This window comes from Parambassis ranga, chromosome 13 (assembly GCF_900634625.1).
Source record: "Parambassis ranga chromosome 13, fParRan2.1, whole genome shotgun sequence".
In the NCBI taxonomy this organism is placed as follows: Eukaryota; Metazoa; Chordata; class Actinopteri; family Ambassidae; genus Parambassis; species Parambassis ranga.
The window spans coordinates 2,150,619-2,169,453 of NC_041033.1; the positions used below are offsets into that span (position 1 = coordinate 2,150,619).

The window sequence follows — 18,835 nt, forward strand, 5'->3', positions numbered from 1 at the left end:
GGCCTGACGTCAGGAGGCTGGGAATAAGGCTGGGTTGGATCTTTAGGAGCAAGACAGTGTACTGGAGACCCAGCGCATCCCAACATACGCACGGTACTGGAGACTGAGGGGCATCCCAGCCAGCATACACACTGACTACTACCGGAGCCGCCAGCGCGTCCCAAAATCCCCGAGCCAGGATCATCCGACAGATCGCGAGGGGAAAACACTCTTTTTATAATCTTTTTTTTGGCTGTGTGATTTTGTTTCTCGCCGGGTTTTTTGAACAGTGGATACGCTGCCATGTTAAAGTACACTGATTTATTTATAGGCGTGCGTGTCTTGTTGTGTGACAGCTCTGCCCTGAAAGCATTTTATTAGACGCCTCTTCCAGCACTGACTGGCACACGACGGTCTTCTTCTTCTTCCCGGCCGATGCGTCACTTCTAAGAGTGGCAGGGAAACCCAAACAGGCTCCGCTCTCCTTTCCTGAACCGACCCGCTGCTTCCTGTGTGTGAAATCTGCATCTTGGTTGAATTTTGCCTCGGATCCATAAAAAGGACTGTTTGATTTTGGCTTATCTGCTAGAGAGGACGCCATCCCTTCCTGGTTCTTCTTCTTTCTTTTTTTATATATATATTTTTTGGACGCTGAGCCCTTTTTACGCATGCAGGGAGAAATCTGTGGTGACACCTGATCGACTGGCTTCTCCGCGCACATTGACCCGGGAGCTCCAGGCGAATCAGGGGGAGGGAGAAAGCAGATACCCGGTCAATGGTCGGCCTGTGCTGTTGATTTTGTTCGTGCGTGTGCTTCATTTGTTTGTGGGGGTTGTTGTATATAACCCAGCCAAAAGCCATGGTCCACTGCGCCGGCTGCGAGAGGCCTATCCTGGACCGCTTTCTGCTCAACGTGCTGGACAGAGCCTGGCACGTCAAGTGCGTGCAGTGCTGCGAGTGCAAATGTAATTTGACAGAAAAATGTTTTTCTCGAGAGGGGAGACTGTACTGCAAAAATGATTTCTTTAGGTAAGCTCGGAGATGGAGACAAACAACTCAGCAGCAGTGTTTTTGTTTGTTTGTGATCGGACTAGTGTCATGTGTGGAAGACGAGAAGAAGCAGTTCAAACAGACACAGTTTAAGGCTGAAGGAATTTGAAATAGTGGCTAATATAACTGAAGATGTCCGTGCTCAAGCTTTCTTTTCAAATAGACACAAAAACATTTAACTGAAAAAAACTCCTTTAGTTTTTCTTCAAATTTACTTCAGATTAATTTGATGCATTTTGTTATTATTTACAAAATTTACAAATTTAAATAAGCTTTGTTCCCTAAAAGTTATAAAAAATAATTGCAAATATAACAAAATATAACCAAACCAAAAGAACCAAAAGAAAATGTAGAAAAAATGGCACGTATTAAAAAGAACATCTGCAGGCTTATTTACAAAGAAGGCAGAGTTATTTATTTTTCCTCTAAATAGGTGAATAAACCGACCTGTCCGTGCCCACAGGCGTCAATGAGTACGTGTGCGCGATAAGCTTTGATTAGCAGTAAGTAATAAAAGCTTGTTAATTTGGATTCTTATGCAAAAACAACAACAAAAGAGGAGCAGCAACATTAAACGCGTGTGCACTCGCTCTCAGCAGGGTAGGGGTAGGGGGTGTTGGTTTGTTAGGAAATCGAGGAAATCACACTTGGGGTGTATTTTTTTTTAAACAGCAGCAGAGCAGGCAGTGCCGTGGGGGGGAAAGCGCATAGGATCAAACCCCAGGCCAGAGGAGCCGCTGCGCCCGGTGTGTTTGCTCAGTCCGGCTGAGGAGGACGTGATAAGTGGATTTGAATAGTAAACTAGTTGAAAAGATCAAGTCCGCAGACAATGCAATCGCAGACGTGCAGTCAACAAGCCGGTGCACACCACTCAATACACATTGTTTAACGGCTGAAGTCAAAGGCAGGGAAGAGAAAGCCAAACAAAACTGCTACAAACATGTTAGTGTGTGGAAGATAGACTGCAGAGGTTAGGAAGGCTGTAGAACTAAAGCAAGAAATAAACAGCACACAGCAGGGATGACAAATAAAGATATATAAAAATATAGAATAATCACAATATTTTAAAAAAATGTAACTCTTCAAAACATAAAAATAGAACTGTTTTATAACAAAAAATAAAAAAAATTAAACATAGCTGCACAAAACATTTATTATTATTATTTTTATTAGTGATATTACTATGAATTATTTTTAAAATCTTTCCTTGTGCTTCAAAATGCGTTTAAAATAACGTTCTCTCTTTGCTTTGTCTTTATTGGTGTTAAGGTTAATTTTTCCAGTATTCTTTTTTATCATTTACAGATGATATTCCAGAAAGATGTATATGTCTAATATCTCTCAAATTGCGTGTCCATACAACAATGCTATAGAAAGTATAGGCTCCAGTCGCTTCATTTGTTTGAAACAGTAACATGTGATTCCAGGCCTGCAGTCAATATTGATAATCTGTATTCAGTCACCACACCAAACTTCATGTTGATTTTATATATTATAATAGCTTAACATGAAAAATGAATAATAATAATAACCAGGCTTATTTTCTTTCCTGCAGGCGGTTCGGCACCAAATGTGGCGGTTGTTCGCAGGGCATCTCTCCTAACGACTTGGTCCGGAGGGCCCGGAGCAAAGTGTTTCACCTCAACTGCTTCACCTGCATGATGTGCAATAGGCAGCTCTCCACCGGCGAGGAGCTCTACATCATAGACGAGAACAAATTCGTTTGCAAAGACGATTACCTAAGCAACAACAGTGTAAAAGACACCAACCTCCTCTCAGGTACGAAGGGAGACCTTTGCGCGCTCGCGAATCTGTGTGTGTGTGTGAGTGTCTGTGCGCGCGCACGCAGGATAAATTGTGATTGATGTGATGTGTTCAGTCCCGCAGTGGTTTCATCATTTCCATGACCAGGACTTAGACGGCACTCAAAGAGGAGAATCAAAAAAACAAAAAAAAAAACACAGCCTATTGTGTGTTGATGATTCCCTTACCAAATGCGTAATATTTACTTTACAGCCTCATTATCATTTTTATTTGGTCTGGTTGTGTAAATATGCTTTGTTCCATTTAACGTTTTATACATATTTAATTTTATAAATATTTACTTTCGCTGCTTTATGAATATCTTAGGTTAATAATCCTTAATTAAACCTAAAACTGCAATTTAGAATGCGCAATAATTGGATGGATATGCTGCTCTGACTGTCAGCCACCTCTCCCTGACAGAGACATAGGACAGTGATAAACACACATTTGGGGGACTGGCTCCTGGTTTTGTTCTAACCTCTCCCTGTATTTTCTGCAGTAACGGCGTGCAGCGACCCCAGTTTATCACCGGACTCCCAAGACCAGCTACAGGACGACGTGGTCCTGAAGGAAACGGAAATAGCCACTCTGTCTGACAAGGAGACGGTCAACAACGAGAACGATGATCAGAACCTGGGAGGGAAGCGACGCGGGCCCCGGACCACCATCAAGGCCAAACAGCTGGAGACGCTAAAAGCAGCGTTCGCAGCCACCCCCAAACCCACCAGACACATCAGGGAGCAGCTGGCCCAGGAGACCGGTCTCAATATGAGGGTCATCCAGGTAAAGGAGCCTCAAAAGCACATTCATTCATACTCAGATCATCATTTTTTTAAACAAACGGGGTGTTTATCATCAGTCCACGTGGCCCTTCAGTAAACTGTAATTATAGTCCAGTCCCCACCGGTTTAAATGTGGTTCAGGAGTAAATCATTTGGAAATATGGAAATAAAATTCAGAGGACACCCACAGGTTGAGGAGGTGTACCCGCGCTTTTTTTGTTTTATAGGATGTTACGCACCCATTAAAAAGGTGTGATGTAACAGCTTATATTTTATGGAAAAAAATATGTCCCTGCCAAGCCGCCAGACTGCCGTGACCGCGCAGGCCTCATCTCACCAGAGAGAGGCCCCACCTCCTCCCCCCTTCACACACACACACAGCATCACCTTCTCCACACCCTCCCCTCCTCTCACATCCTTCACCCCTCTTTAAAGGAGGCCTCTCTTTTCCCCCTCCAAACTGCGCGGTCACGTTGAATTCATTAAGCCACCGAAAAAAAAGAAAAAAAAAAACGATTGGCCGTCGGACGCAGGCTGATTTAAAACGGGTAATTTATATGGGTATTTTTGATTCTTGGCTTGCGCGACGGGGCAAAGTCGCCAACTGGCGCCGGGCTGCTGGGAGCGCTGGGAGTCCTGGCAGAGCGTTGCCATCACGTTTTGCGACCACATTTAGCCATGCTGTGCGCATTTCCAGCCAAGTGGAAAGGCGGAAAGCTGCTTCAAGGGTCCTCAGATTGTCTCCTCACAACTATGAATTACAGCAGGGCGTCAAGTTAAGCAATGAGCAGCGATAACTCATTATTATTATTATTATTATTATTATTAAGGGGGACTATTTATTTACCCTGTTTTGTTGAATTCGTACATTTTTTGTTGCGCAGAGAAATGAACAGATTCATGCGCAGAAAACGTAGGCCCAAGCGTTTTTATTTCACTAACAGGATTTGATCATTTCTTCTGTTTTTGAGGAATGCTCCAAAATGTGTTTGAGGCTGCGGGGCAGATCAAAGGTAAAAAAGGTTTAGCATATCAGATTAATGGCGACAGAGCGAGAGTGGGGTATCTAATATGTATGAGAGTGGAAAAGGGAAGAGCGTAATTAAAGGAAGCCTGCCTATAGATTAGGAAAAGATAACCTCCAAGAGCCCGATAATATATTAGTAACAACCCTCCTATTAAGTATTAATTGGAGATTTTAAGCCCCCGCTGCTGTAGCCTTCAGTCGGAGTAAATGGAGGGTTAAAAGATCATTAGGGAGGTTAGATGTGACTCTCGCTCCTGTAACGATAATTGGTGCGCAGTCCTCTCCACCGCGCAGCCTTGCGGATTTAACGCACCGGCTCATCACGCACGACGCAAAACAAACAGTGAGCGCGGTTATTGACTCTAACGGGGAGCCAGTGTGCTGCAGGTAAACATAAATTGTAATTAGACAAGGTTCTTTTATTTTAACGCTGGGGGGGAAAAGGCGACTTTTATTTATTTGAAAATGTTTTCACATCACAGGCGCCATCATCTCTCTATGCCCCTTCCCATCTCCTGCACCATATATTGACGTGCCATCAAAATGGCGCCTATTTGATATTACTTGTGTGACAGGAAGTGACCGATATTTGTGTGTATGCGTCCAGGTCTGGTTCCAGAACCGACGTTCCAAAGAGAGGCGCATGAAGCAGCTGAGCGCCCTGGGCGCACGGAGGCACGCGTTTTTCCGGAGCCCTAGACGGATTAGGACGCTGGTGGACCGACTGGAACCCGGGGAGCTCATCCCCAACGGGCCCTTCTCCTACTATGGAGGTATGAGGATTTTGACAGGAAAAAGTGTTAGATCTCATTTGTTTTGAGTATATATATATATATATATATATATATATATATATATATATATATATATATATATACTCTCGCTCCTGTGTTATTATACCTTTATTATCTTGTCATTTCTTATCTTATCAACTTATCAACACATCATCATTTAGTGTTAAATAATAAACAAAGGCACTTCCAACTCAAGTAAATATTAGGCACTGCACAATTAAATCTTTGACAAAAGCAGATATACATATATAAAGTTTTAACAGCCCAGTGAGTTTCTGTGCTCAATCTCATCTGGAGATTTTAAAAAAGAACATTTTAATATGATTTTTTTTCACTTTGAACTTCTGCATTTGGAAATCAGTGAGTTCATTTTAAGTAAAGTTAGTTTACACCTGAGCGATCTGATAGCAGCTCTGCAGCATTCCTTCAAATGCTTTGAAATATCTGATAATTTTCAGAGACTTTCATTTGTTCCTGGGCCTTTGTCCTTCCTGCTGAAGCAAAAAAAAGAGTCTAATAATATTCTGCTGAATTGAAAAAAAAATGGTCTCAGTAGGTAGAATCGCTGATGAAATGGCCCCCATTTTAATTAATTTTGTGGCCACGTTGTTCTCCCCACCCAATTGCAGTTTTGATTTAAGTGTAACGTGCTCTGTGACTAATGTAGCACGGCGAGGGTCTCTCTCTCTCTAATACAAATCAAGCTATGTATATTCAATGAATTCCTCAACGTCCCCAGAATTATTTCTGCACACCCATTGTTCTCAGTCAGAGCTAACTGAGGTTTTTTTCTTCTTCTTCTCTTGGATCTGCAGATTATCAAAGCGAGTACTACGGCCCAGGAGGGAACTATGACTTCTTCCCTCAGGGGCCTCCGTCGTCACAGGCCCAGACCCCAGTTGATCTGCCCTTCGTGCCCTCTTCGGGGCCCACTGGCACCCCCCTTGGAGGTATGGACCACCCCCTGCCGGGCCACCACCCTTCTAGCGATGTGCAGCGCTTCTCCGATATCATGTCCCATCACCCAGGAGACTCTCCCAGCCCAGAGCCCGGCATCCCAGGGCCCCTGCACAGCATCTCCTCTGAGGGATTCGGCCCAAGTCCGCCCTTTACCTCACTGTCTCTGAACGGCAGCGGATACAGCAACCACCTGTCCCACCCACCCTCGGAAATGAACGAGGGCACTGTGTGGTAGCTTGTTGAGATAGTGGACTCTACTGGTCAGAGATTCAGTTACAGAGGGTGGTGAGGTTTGCTGGTGTTGGGAGAAGGGGGTCAAGAACAGGGACATGGATATCGACAGGGTTAGAGCAACGCCATTGATTTTCTTGTTTTGTTTTTTGTTTTGTTTCTTAAATGGGGTGCATTTTTTGATATTTATTTATTTATTCTCCCATTTGATTTTTTTTTGTGGGGTGGAGAAAACGTATCCGGCATAAAGAAATATGCTCAAAAACATTGTCTTAAGTATTGTGTTTGGGCGTTTTAGCTGTTTCTTTCAACCCCGCCTCCCTACCCTGCATCCCATGAAAAAAATGAACTTGATATAAAAACTAAAAAAAAAAAGGAAAAAAAAAGGGTGAGACTGCTGAACTTCCTCCCCTGTTCACCCTGTTTTTGCCCACGGGGGGAGGAGGAGGCACCCTGTCACACCTCCTAATTCCTGTCAGTGTCCAGGCCCAGCGACCAAACCCCATCCCACCTCACCTCAAACACTCAACGTTGGGGTAAAGAAGAAACCCCTTTTTTTCTTTTTTTCTTTTCAAAATCTCTTATAGTACGTCCCCAACATGAAAACATCATTAGGTACTGTCAAAGACTTCAATAGCTTTACAGAGAGAAAGAATAAAGGGGCCGAGGGGTTGGTTGTGTGCTGACCTGGGAACTGTAGGAAGGCTGAGCGGCGTTCAGACTATGTCCGAGGCACTGTAGATGTGTCCCCTTGTATTTATTCAGAAGCTCCTCAGACCTCTTTGCCTCTCAAAGGCTCTGCCATATTGACACTTAACCTTTTTCACGCTATGTTTCTGAAGGCCAGAAGAAATGACAGTTCTTTTTTCCCTTTCGCCTGGACTATTTTTTTGTTGTTGTTTTGTTTTTTCTTTTGGTCTGAATATCCACCAAATCTGAAGAAGGCCGCCTTCAAAAGGCAAATAAGTAAAAAAAAACCCTCAATGGATTGCAAACCCTTTATTTAAAATGGAAGTGAACTTGAACTGTTTGAAATGAAGTCTACCTTCTAAAAATCTTCTACTGGGGTTCTAAATGGGACTTAGAACAGTCAACTGTTTACGTAATCTATTTAATTCAGGAGTCCAGAAGTCTCGAAAAACCCGTGTTTTAGAACCTCTTCGATCCATATAAAAATGTTCCAAGCAACCAACCAAACTTTTGTATTGATTTCATTTATATTGTATGGAGATAAAAAAAAAAAACAACACACACACACACACACACAGACATTTGCTGGGGTTGTGGCTCACTGTGCTAGTTTGTACAAGATGTTGTTTACAAAAAAAGTTTGAAAAAAATAATAATAAAAACACAAAGTAAAGTAGACATTTGCCAAATTTAAAAAAAATATATATAGCACAAATACTGTTAAAGTGCTTTGCACCATCATTGCAAAACGTGTTGAGACGAAATGTAAGTGTTCAAAGGAGTAATTGACTTCTTAATTTTTTTAGTATGCTGACAATAACATTCATAAAATTGTTAATATAACATACTTAGACAGGTTTTATTTTTGTGTCTTCAAAAAGGAGAAAAATCCAAACTATTAAAAATTGATGGTCAAATATGCAGCTAGTTAGCTGCTACATCTCTTTGAATATCAAACCCTCATGGTATGTCTTTTATTGTTCCAATAAACCTAAGCTTATGTGACCTCCAGTGCATATTAGACCATTCACTGTATAAATACAACATGTTGACAAAAATGTGTTTTTAATAAAACTAGAAAATATACATGAATTTTTTTTAACATATTTTCTTTGGAGCAGCTACAGTATTGACAGTGTATTCTTGTACCATTGCAGTGCAGCTGTACATCACAGGCCAGTGTCACTCATCTCATAATGAACACTTTTTGTCTACATGTCTAATTTTCCATTCGCGTGGAGTGTGAAATAATTGGCCTTTTGCAGACGTGGTGACAGGTAAACATTTGTTAATTCTGATTAATAGCATTCCAAAACCATGAGTGGGAAGTGAAAGTGGCATTTGGTGGAATAGTGATGGAAGCTCGAGTTGTAGAAAGGAGGAGGAGTTTCGTGTTAAACTGTCAGGAAACATGAGGTTTTTTCCTCTTTTCACAGCCCACTGCTCCACCAGACCCTAAGCAATTCATAGACAAACAGAACAAGGGTTTGAACAACTTTTTTTTTTCTGCTGATTTCACCTTCTTCCCCCCAGCCTTGGAGGCATTTCATGGACCGGCTTGCTGCAGCAGACACATAGGGGGGGAGTAAAATTCACAGCTGATTCTTCTCCTATAACCGCTCACATTCTTCCATCCAGTTACTTGAGGCCGTCGACTAATCATAAGGAGTTAGCTGTGCAACTGTGAAGGACAATGATGAAATTGGCGTGACTGTGGCTCTCCTGCTTGTTATGCTTTTATTAGCCCGCTCCCATTATTCCCTGCAGCTTTCTGTTCTCGCAGTGCGGTCTGGGCGGCTGGGAGGGACTTCTTCTTCCTTCCTAACTTATTTCTCCCGAAATAATAATCAAGAAGCCCAAACATTGAGGCGTGATCTTTTGCAGAAAATTATTCATACTTGTAGGGAAGTGAGTCGGGCGGTGGGATTGTGGCATGAATCCGGGGGAACCTTTATCTCCCTAACCCTGTGCGTGCAGTTAGGACCATATGCAATCCTAGTTTTCTCCCCTGCCTCCAGACTGTAATCCACCATGAATTAATCATGGTCTTGAGAGTTAACCAAGCTTGGGGAGGTGGAGTGGAAGGTGGGGGTGGAGGGTGTGTGTGTATGTGTGGATGGATATGGGCCTCTGTTGAGCCCCTGGGCTTAGCCCCCCCCTGTGGTAACACCATGCACCAGCGACTGACCGCCCCCGGGGCCATGGCTCTTTAAATTCAAATCTCCTATTGATCGCTCATCAGCTGTTGGTGCAAACTGACCTTGTAGGCTAACACTGGAAAAATAAAACAAGCCTTAACAGCACTGAATGGGTTTTAAATGACATTCTAAATCTCTGAGTCAGGACGTTTGAATAGCCCACACACCCACTGGGAGCCAAAATAAGTGTACTGTATGTGCATGTGAGTGGATGTGATGAGAGGGGGGGATAAACGCTTCGAAAAAGGAGGGGCAGTGTACAAAACGCTTACTTTAGGGTATAACAGGGGCCAAAATATTGAGCCAATAGGAAGTTCAGGCCCAGCAGGCGAACACTGAGATTCTTGCGTTCAAACTGAGAAGGGATTTTTTTTAGAGCCCCTCTCCATATGAGAAGCATTTGGCTGCTAGTTTTAAATGCAGAGTGGCTCAGCTGGAAGTGTAGCCTCTCCTTGGAGAGAACGTAGCGTAAGCATAACACAAACACATGGCACCAGGCCCTTCTTTCTCCTCAAACAAACGACACATGTTGGGGGAAGCCAATTTCTTGGCCAGGAATGAGAAAACACTGTTAATCAATGGAGCTGGCTGGTTGATTGCTGAGCCACATTTCCCTGGCTCAATACTCAGTGAGTAGGTGATACACAGTCATGTAGCTGTCTGATAAGCTGACCTGTGCTGACGAGCTCTTTGTTTTGCCAACACGTTACTCTTTACAGTTCCTTTCTGTCTCAAAGACAGACGATGGTAAACTCAGGTACATTTCTTTATTGATTCAATGCTGCATCACTGTTCACCACAAATGTGTTACTCTCTCATACAAACACAGTGCCAGAACGATTGAATTTACAGACTCTACAGACCTCTTCCACCATCCATAACTTTTTCCTAGGATATAATCCTTACACAGAAATTTACAGAAGTTCTATTTTCTGCAATCAGCTTTGTAAGTATTATATTCAACACAGATTACTGATGGCTGGTACAGAACTTCTAGCCATGCTCCCAAAAGTCACAGAAGATGGAGAAGACATGGATGGCAGCTATAACTACCTTCACTCTAGACTTTCACTTATGAGGCTGATGGTACAGTTGCTTTCTTTTTAGTGCTTCATGGCTCATTACAAACACGTATAGCATCTAAGGCCCCGTTCACACTGAAGAAAGTCAATCCAGCTAGTGGAATGGAGTGGAATTTAATCCGGATAGCCTTTAAACTGGATAAATTCAGCTCTATTTACAAATCGTGTCCGCGCTCAATCCAGTTTAACCAGGTTTCTTTGTTATCCTCCAAACCACTAGGTGGCACCTCTAGAAATTCCGTCCAGATCGCAGTAGGACAGCGTGCGTGCATGCGTCATGCGTTTTATTCCAGTGTTGTTCGTTCTTTCGTTTTTTTGTTTTTTTTTCAGTTCAAAAGGCAGTTTATTCCGTTTTAGCTATGTCGAAAATAAACTCGGGGCAAAGCTGTTGTAGTTCGACGGTTGTTTACATACGGCGTTTGTACTCAACTCTGGGAACCTGAAAGTATGATGTCACTAGTGGGATTCGCTAGCCGCATTTGCTTTTAGACCTAAGCTAGATTTAAGCCGATCCGGCTAGATCACACAACTAAAAAAACCTTTCCTAATATGTATTTCTATAGCCTAAGTAATCTGCTAATATTTTACATGAAGTGTGGATGGAGAATCACTCAGTCCCTTAGGTATTCAACGAACGAACAGTTCATAAAGCTAATTGAAACAAAATGTGAGCTATCATATGTATTCGCCTACACCAGAATAAGATGGAAGAGTCAACCCAAAGCACAGTATACCCACAACCAATCAAGGTCATAATGTCAGACAGCATCTCCATCTAGGCTGTTTCTGCATTGTAGGTTAAAGAGAAGGTAACCGAAATATGGGCTAATCTCCATATCTATTGACAACAATGAGTCAAACCTGTATAGTACCTCTACACAGTATCCTGCAAATGGAATTTAAATCTATACTCCATATCTACCTACATAGAAACCTGGTGAGAGGCAATACAGGCAAATCACTCTAGATGTCATTATGCTAACCTGACCTGGTGTTTTTACACAGTTAGCCCTTAGTTATGTCACTCACAGTCTCTGACCTACATTATCAGCAGCTGGGTAAAAGGCCTGATAGGATTGTGCTACATGAAATAAGACCTGCATGTAGAAGTAAGTGTCCAAAGATGGTGAGGGTCACCACCTTAGAGCCAAGACCTTCCATGTAAAGATCTTTCATATTAAAGAAACACACTCTGATACAAAAAAAACATTAACATTTTTCTTCATGTATAATATCTAAAATCCTGTGGATGCAGGGAGAGCAGCAGGCTAGCCATTAGCCCTGGCCCCAAGCTGTGGTACACACAGCTTGATCTTAATGCAAAGGCCTTCCCTTTACATGTATGGCTAAGCCTAGTGCTCATGCAGCGGGTGATACGATCCGCTGACATCGATACGGCAGAGAAAAACTGCATGTCGGTAGTAAACAGTAGTTTGTTTGCCATCTCTAACGTCGACTCATGTTGCTAAAGTTCAAAGGAGGTTGATCTTTCCAGGAACTGTGGATAGACCTGGGAAGCTAGAATATGTATAATATGATGATTTTTTTTAAATCTAACTAAATTGTTTTAACGCTTAAATATAACTGTAAGTGTTCATCACAAAAGGTTATGAAGCACCTAAACCTGCCACATGGCTAGTTCGCTTGCTGTGTTTGACTGAAACTTTAACTGATGAATAAATCACAGAACACTATATTAAGCTCATTCTTTTAGTACGTTGCTCTGAGAAAATGTGGCTTTAATTTGCTTTTCAGAGTCAGTATAAAACTGAATGTTTTACTTATAATTGCTTTGTAACCCATTGTAGTACAATTTACATAAGGAAATTGCCCATAGAACAAACAATGCGTCCACCCAGGGAGGAAAGTATACTCGTTTAGCAAAGTGGAAAGCACTAATTTCCCCCTGGAGGATGTCCTGATGGTATGTGAGGTCTGTAGGTTGGCCTGATTAGCACAGAGCATGGAGTGTGTCTACACCATCTGACCCACTGAGTGATATTCATTTGTCATTCACATATTGGAGACCAACTGCTGTGTTTTTTGCTCAGGGCAAGGGTTTTCTCAATGAGTTGTTTGTGTATGATTGCACTGGCAATTTCTCATCATAATATTACATGGAATACACACTTCAGTGCAAAATCTGTTTATAATTTACACAAGCTGGTTGTTCACTTTTTTTCTACATAAATAGCATTTTATTGTTGAAAGGAAACGTTTTGTCTGAAACTAATGAGCACCAACATAGTTTAAAGCAAAAAGAGATCTGTATGGCCATGCTGAGTGGAGCTTGGATTTCTTCTGTAGCATTGTTTATCACTGGAAAAGCTTCACATGCTCACACTGGAAGTAGATGCTTTAAGAGGCAAATGCTGATCTCACAGTTCTGGTGTCTGTCCAGCAGGAGTCCTCATGTCAGGTAGAACTACATTGTGCAGGTAAGCGCAGGTAACAAAAGTACTGGTTATATTGTTTTGTTGGGGTTACAGATTGTTTTGCATCAATAGAATTTTACATAGTTGTTGAGGAAACCCTTATTTGTTAGTAGAGTTAAAGTTAGATTGCTGCTGTTCCTTCAGTTTATCTGTATATTGTATCCAAGTCATGAACTTGGTTTGTTTGGGTGCTTGAGAATAATGTTCGAAATCCAACTTTTCAGCAGTGTTAGGACCTTTAGCAAGGACTATTAGGCCTGGTCACCTGTTGTTGTGGGTTTGTTGTCTATATCTGTTACACTGTGCTGGTGATCATAGCGTACATCTTTGGGTTTGTGTTAGGGTCTAGGACATGTTTTGGTCTGCCCTTTTTGTTGCTATGTATTCCATTAGTTTAGTTTGTTGTAATTTTGAACTAATGAAAGGTCAGTATTTCTAGACCTTGGTAACTACCAGTGTGTGTGAATCTGATGCCCACCTCTGTTTATATCCTAATAGTGCATAGCTAAGGTGGAAGTCGTTCCTAGTGCTTGATTGCTTTGCAGCGATCAAACTAATAAAGCAACAGATTATACATCCGCAGCCTTCTGAGTGGAAATCTAGAGCCTACTATCACCTCCTAATGTGGATTTTTGCAAATATTTTAGTCCCTTGGCAGGACGACAACAGCCAAACACCAACATGTGCCATTTCGCCATGCATTATAAACATAACTCACTGTTTCTTGGTAAGGATGCATTCATTTTGGCATGGACTGATCAGGTGTTTCACTACACCTCCCTTCCTCTTTTTTAACTGCTAAATATTACTCATGCTAACAGCTAGACGGGTAATACTTTACTGGTCTCCTTCACCTGGTGTTGGGTCAGTCTGTTTAAATATATCATCTTAGTTGACCTGAATCCCTGGCGGTTTCCCAATTCAAGGGAGAGTCTACAACACAGCTTTAACAACACAACATATCATTTCACATTACAGTATCATCCTCTACACTGGGGTACTGGGAACACTATGCAGAAGCAGGGGGAAATAAATCTTCACAACAATGGCTCCATTTAATGTTATGTTCTAGCCATGTGTTTTGAGTTGAAGTTTAAAACATGATCATAATTTGAACCCAGTGATTTAGAAAACTTTCCTTTACTTATGTAAATGACAAAAATGGAATTAGAAAATGAAAACACATTTAAGAGGAAAACCATCTCACACAGGCAATGCTTAACTTTATGCAGCTTTGTATTTACAACTAAAGCTATATTTCTTATTTTTAGTATTCAATAAATATTAAAACAAGGACACCCCACAGCTGAAAAAGCAGAGTTCTAACACTCTCATTTTTAGAATTGTTCACTGTGTGCAGCGCCTCCTGGGCAAATTGATTTTTGTTATTTTCTGCCAGCTTAGCATTTTCTACTGTGGCATTATCTAAGAGTGTTTGAGCAAGTGGCTAAATGCACCACCGTAGAAAGCCCTTATCACCCGAACACACTGTAGCTGCGGCTCCAGGTGTTTGCTGCCATGTTACTGTACCCAACACACATGGCCAAGTTGCTAATTAAAGCAATCCCATGCTTATCCTGAGGGGGGAAATACCTGGATTAGAGGGAGATTTGCAACTCAAACCTGAGACATGCCTAATCAATTTAAAGCCATTAGACAATTAATTCACTTTGGTGGAGGGTGGATATTGCATATACACTAATCTGGCCCCTAAGTTGTCACTGTGTGCTGATGAGTATTGAGTGCTCTGTGTACATATACAGTGATGAGAACCGGCAGGCAACCTGTGCAACAGGAAAGCAATAAACAAATGATGTTTAAACGTTTGAGCGTCAGGTCAATAAGCTTCAGCGGATTACATCACAGTTATGAAAGTGACGCCTCAATTTGCTGCGAGAGCCGTGAAATCTAAGTATACTTATATACACTGTCAACATCATTCATTACAATTCAGTAAGTATGGGGACGCTACACCTTTGAGAAGGTTAAACATGTTTACAGCCTACAAAAAACATCCTTATTTCCCCAGTTATGACAACTGCCTGGAAAGTGAGCTTTTAAACTAACTTATTTTAGGACTTAAAGTTTCACGAAGTTGAGGTCATTGAGTAACAGCCCAGTTCTAACTCAGACTTCGCCCTGCCAACTTATGCAACTGACCAAACATATTAGTTCCACTCATATTGTTGGAAGAACCTGGGGATAGGTGTCGCTGTCAAGATGCCGATGGCCAAACAGACTCACAGCTTGTCTTCAGGTTTATCTATATTCATATATATAGTTTATGGTCAAGCAGTATGTTGTTGTATATGAAATTTTAAAGTGAATCCTAGATAACAAATAACTCCATTATTATTATTAAGTTAGAGTTTATTAGTTATAATCCAAGCTAAGCAGCAATTTTTAATAATGTTATTAAATGGATAAATGGGATTGTAAATGCTGTGTTCAAAATAGAATGTTGAAATTTTCTTTAAATTATTATTTTAATAGCAAAATTAACTATAGTTGTATAAATCATAACAAACTGTGCATTAGGGTGGAAGTTTTTTAAAAATATACATATGTATGTTTCAATGTGAAAACATACAGTAATAATAATTTTTTCTCAATTTAAATGTTCTTTCTCTCCATATATGCATCTACCATTTATATTCTATATAGCTTCAGAGAGGAAGAAGCTAACTAATCCAAAATGCATTGTCTCTTCTGTTTAAAAAAAAAAAACATTCATTCCAATTAAAGCCGGCCTGTGCAAGTGCAACCAAGCAGCTCTGTTATTCAATTCCATTAGAATGAACGATGCAGCAGCATGCAACCATGCAGTTAACAGGAATTAAAACCATAGGCAAGATGACGGATTACACGAGAACAGAGGTGTGTGTGTGTGTGTGTGTGTGTGCACAAAATCCCTGCACACATTTTTTCTCCTTCCTTTCTATTTTGTCAAAATTGTACATATTGAATATTTTTCTCCAACACATGTACTTGAATATTAAATCAAAATAGCTTGAACATAGAAACGTGCTATTAGGTCCACACTGTGGCACGGCTTCAGTGTACTTGTCAGTATTTGCCAGCTGTAGTTATTGCATGATGTATGGCTCTGTTCTTGATGCATGCATGACAGTTGGCAGTCATTAATCATAGTTAGAAGATAGGACATGGTTTAGGCTCCCTTTTTTCTCACTATGTAAGTGTGATGTTCTTGAGGTCCGAGCTGCTATAGGGAGGCTGACATGCACAAACAAATCATTCAGCTGCATGAGAATGCCGCTTTGTGGCTTGTAAACACAGCAGCTTCCATTTCTGCACTTTATTGAACAACCAAAGTGTTTGTCTTTGCGTTGAAAAAAAATTACTTTCTTTCCCAACTTTCCTTTGTTGTGGTTCTCGGCGTCATGTTTCTTAAAGATGCGTGGGTGTGACAGTCAGAGCTGGGCTCAGTGAGTGTGTCTCCACTGGTAAAACAGCATCGCGACACACCCACCTTCACAGAGTAGACTAGCCATGCATTTAATTAGAAACAAAAGCTGGAAATAATTAATTAGACGACAATTCACTTTTTTTTACCCTTGCCAGAGTTTATAATGAAGTAGAAAGGCTGCAGGAATTTTATGGAAAATAATTCATTAAAAATTAAAAGCAAAGGGAGGCTGCAAAGACAAATGGTCACTGCTTTACTTGAGTGGCGGCTGGTCAGATTCGAAAATGATTTGTAGTCCTTTCCATGTATCTATACTATTTAGGCTGCAGCGTGAGCAAAAAAAAAACTTGCTGAATATTTTGCCATGTTGTTGGTTGTAAGTGCATCAAACATGGCTTCCTAGCTGCACTTTAGGAGGTTTTGGGAGTTTTGTGTTTTACAGAATGTTTTTAGTTAAAGCATATCCTTCATCTGCCAGGTATGACACATCGATGTGTTTATGTTTATGGAACATATTATCTTCAAGATTCAGTAAGTGTATCATATCGCCACCTACTAAGGACAGGAGCCGTATGATAAGCCTCATCTGATTTTTCACTTTAATTTGCCATTATATTTGAAGGACAGTCAGCTGTTTTGCAGAAACAATCATGGTCATTGTTTAATTCTTTTACAGCCATTATACACAGAGCACACAACTCAACAGTGTGATTACAGACTTGGCTGCTTCACAGGCTGTTTCTGCATTTTCTCTTGACTCCAGTGTTTTGCAGCAGAGGACCCAGCCCAGTGTGGGTGATGTATGTGAGTGGTCACTGCAGGTGCAGCTAATAGTAGATGTAACTTTTACCTACCGGCAGTATGAGTACAGAGGGTGCTTCAGAAACCTTACCCACAAAAGCCTACAAGTTGTACACAGTTTTTTTTCTGTTGCTTCCTAAACACTGCAGGTGCTACAGCGTGACTGAATTAGGCAGTACACCACAGAACAGATCACATTCCCTTTCCTCCAGCATTTTGCTTAAGGTTAGGACTAGATGATAGAAACACCCTAGGATCAAAACTCATATTCAGGTGTAACTTCAGCTTTGAAATGCTATGTTTATTGGTGCATTCTGTCTACAAAGATAGCAAATCATTATTATTCTAACAATCTCTCTGTGTTGCACGAATGTTACAACTACAGTAGAAAGGCAAAGCAAAACTGTGTGTGTGTGCCACCGCATCAACTGCCCGTTTCCATGGACACAATACTCCAAACTGCCCGAAATGCATTGCCACAGACTATAATTACTTTATCTATCCCCAAACTGGGAAATTTCGCAAAGGGTCCAGCTCAACCAGGTCTTCAACCCAGGATCTCTCACACCCAAAGCAACAACCATACCCTTAGACTACATGCCAGAGAGCCATTGATAGCCCTAATAAATATATATCTGAGTACCGATCGGTAGGTAACGTCCTAATCTGATCGAGTCTGAAACCACCTAATCGGACCCAATGTCGGATCATGTGATCGAATCTGGACATCCCTAATAAAAATCTTGATCAAATCACTTTAAATAATAACACAAAATACAGACATAAATAAGGATTGTTTATTATTATTTGTTACGTTCTTGCGCACATCTGAACACACCCACCAAACAAGAATGAACTTCAAACTCAAACAGTGCTTGTCATAGGCCATGCCTGGTATGGGGCATGCTTTGTTTCTTTAGTTGTGGCATGGACTAAAGTCTCAAAAACACTGATTTGGGCAGCAGTGGCTCAGTGGTATAGCAGGGTTGTCCAATAACCAGAAGGTTGGTGGTTCAATCCCAACTTCTCCCTAGTCACTGTTGTGTGTCCTTGGGCAAGGCACTTTACCTGCATAGCCTCCAGCGTACTCACTGGTGTATGGCGCTCTTTGCTGGGCTGCCTTAAGCAATTTCCCCATTGTGGGACTAATAAAGGTTTCTTAATTTTCTTAATTTCTTAATAAGCCAACCCCTTTTGGTGTTTTTTTGAGTGCCCCCAAAGACATGAATTCTTCCAAACTGGATATATGAGGCCAAAAGACAGGCAACAGATCGTTCCAAGTGCAATTCAGCATTCATCCTCCTGGCACATTCTGTCCACGTTCCATGGTTTATCCCACCTCAGACAACTGACAGCAGTTAATCACAACTGCTGACTAGGAGCACTCCAAATCAGTGACCTGGCTGTAACTACAGGGCCCTTATCAGTCTATTCAAATCATCCCACATCCATCACTTGAGTATGACAACCCTTACCATCTAATAAATCCTATAACCTTACATGCATCATTATTATACCAATCCAAAGTCTCCAAACATTTTCATGAGCACGCCTAATGCAATGTACAATCCAT

The 18,835-nt window shown here is 41.3% G+C and overlaps 1 protein-coding gene across 1 annotated transcript; it reads left to right on the forward strand.

Annotated features, from left to right (window-relative positions):
• The first annotated feature begins 500 nt into the window (after window positions 1-500).
• On the forward strand, window positions 501-8,073 carry lhx1a (LIM homeobox 1a). The gene is made up of 5 exons (XM_028420488.1): window positions 501-1,008; window positions 2,585-2,808; window positions 3,335-3,618; window positions 5,252-5,417; window positions 6,254-8,073. The coding sequence occupies exons 1-5, from the start codon at window positions 839-841 to the stop codon at window positions 6,631-6,633; spliced, it is 1,224 nt and encodes a 407-aa protein (XP_028276289.1). The 5' UTR covers window positions 501-838; the 3' UTR covers window positions 6,634-8,073.
• Window positions 8,074-18,835: the final 10,762 nt, after the last annotated feature.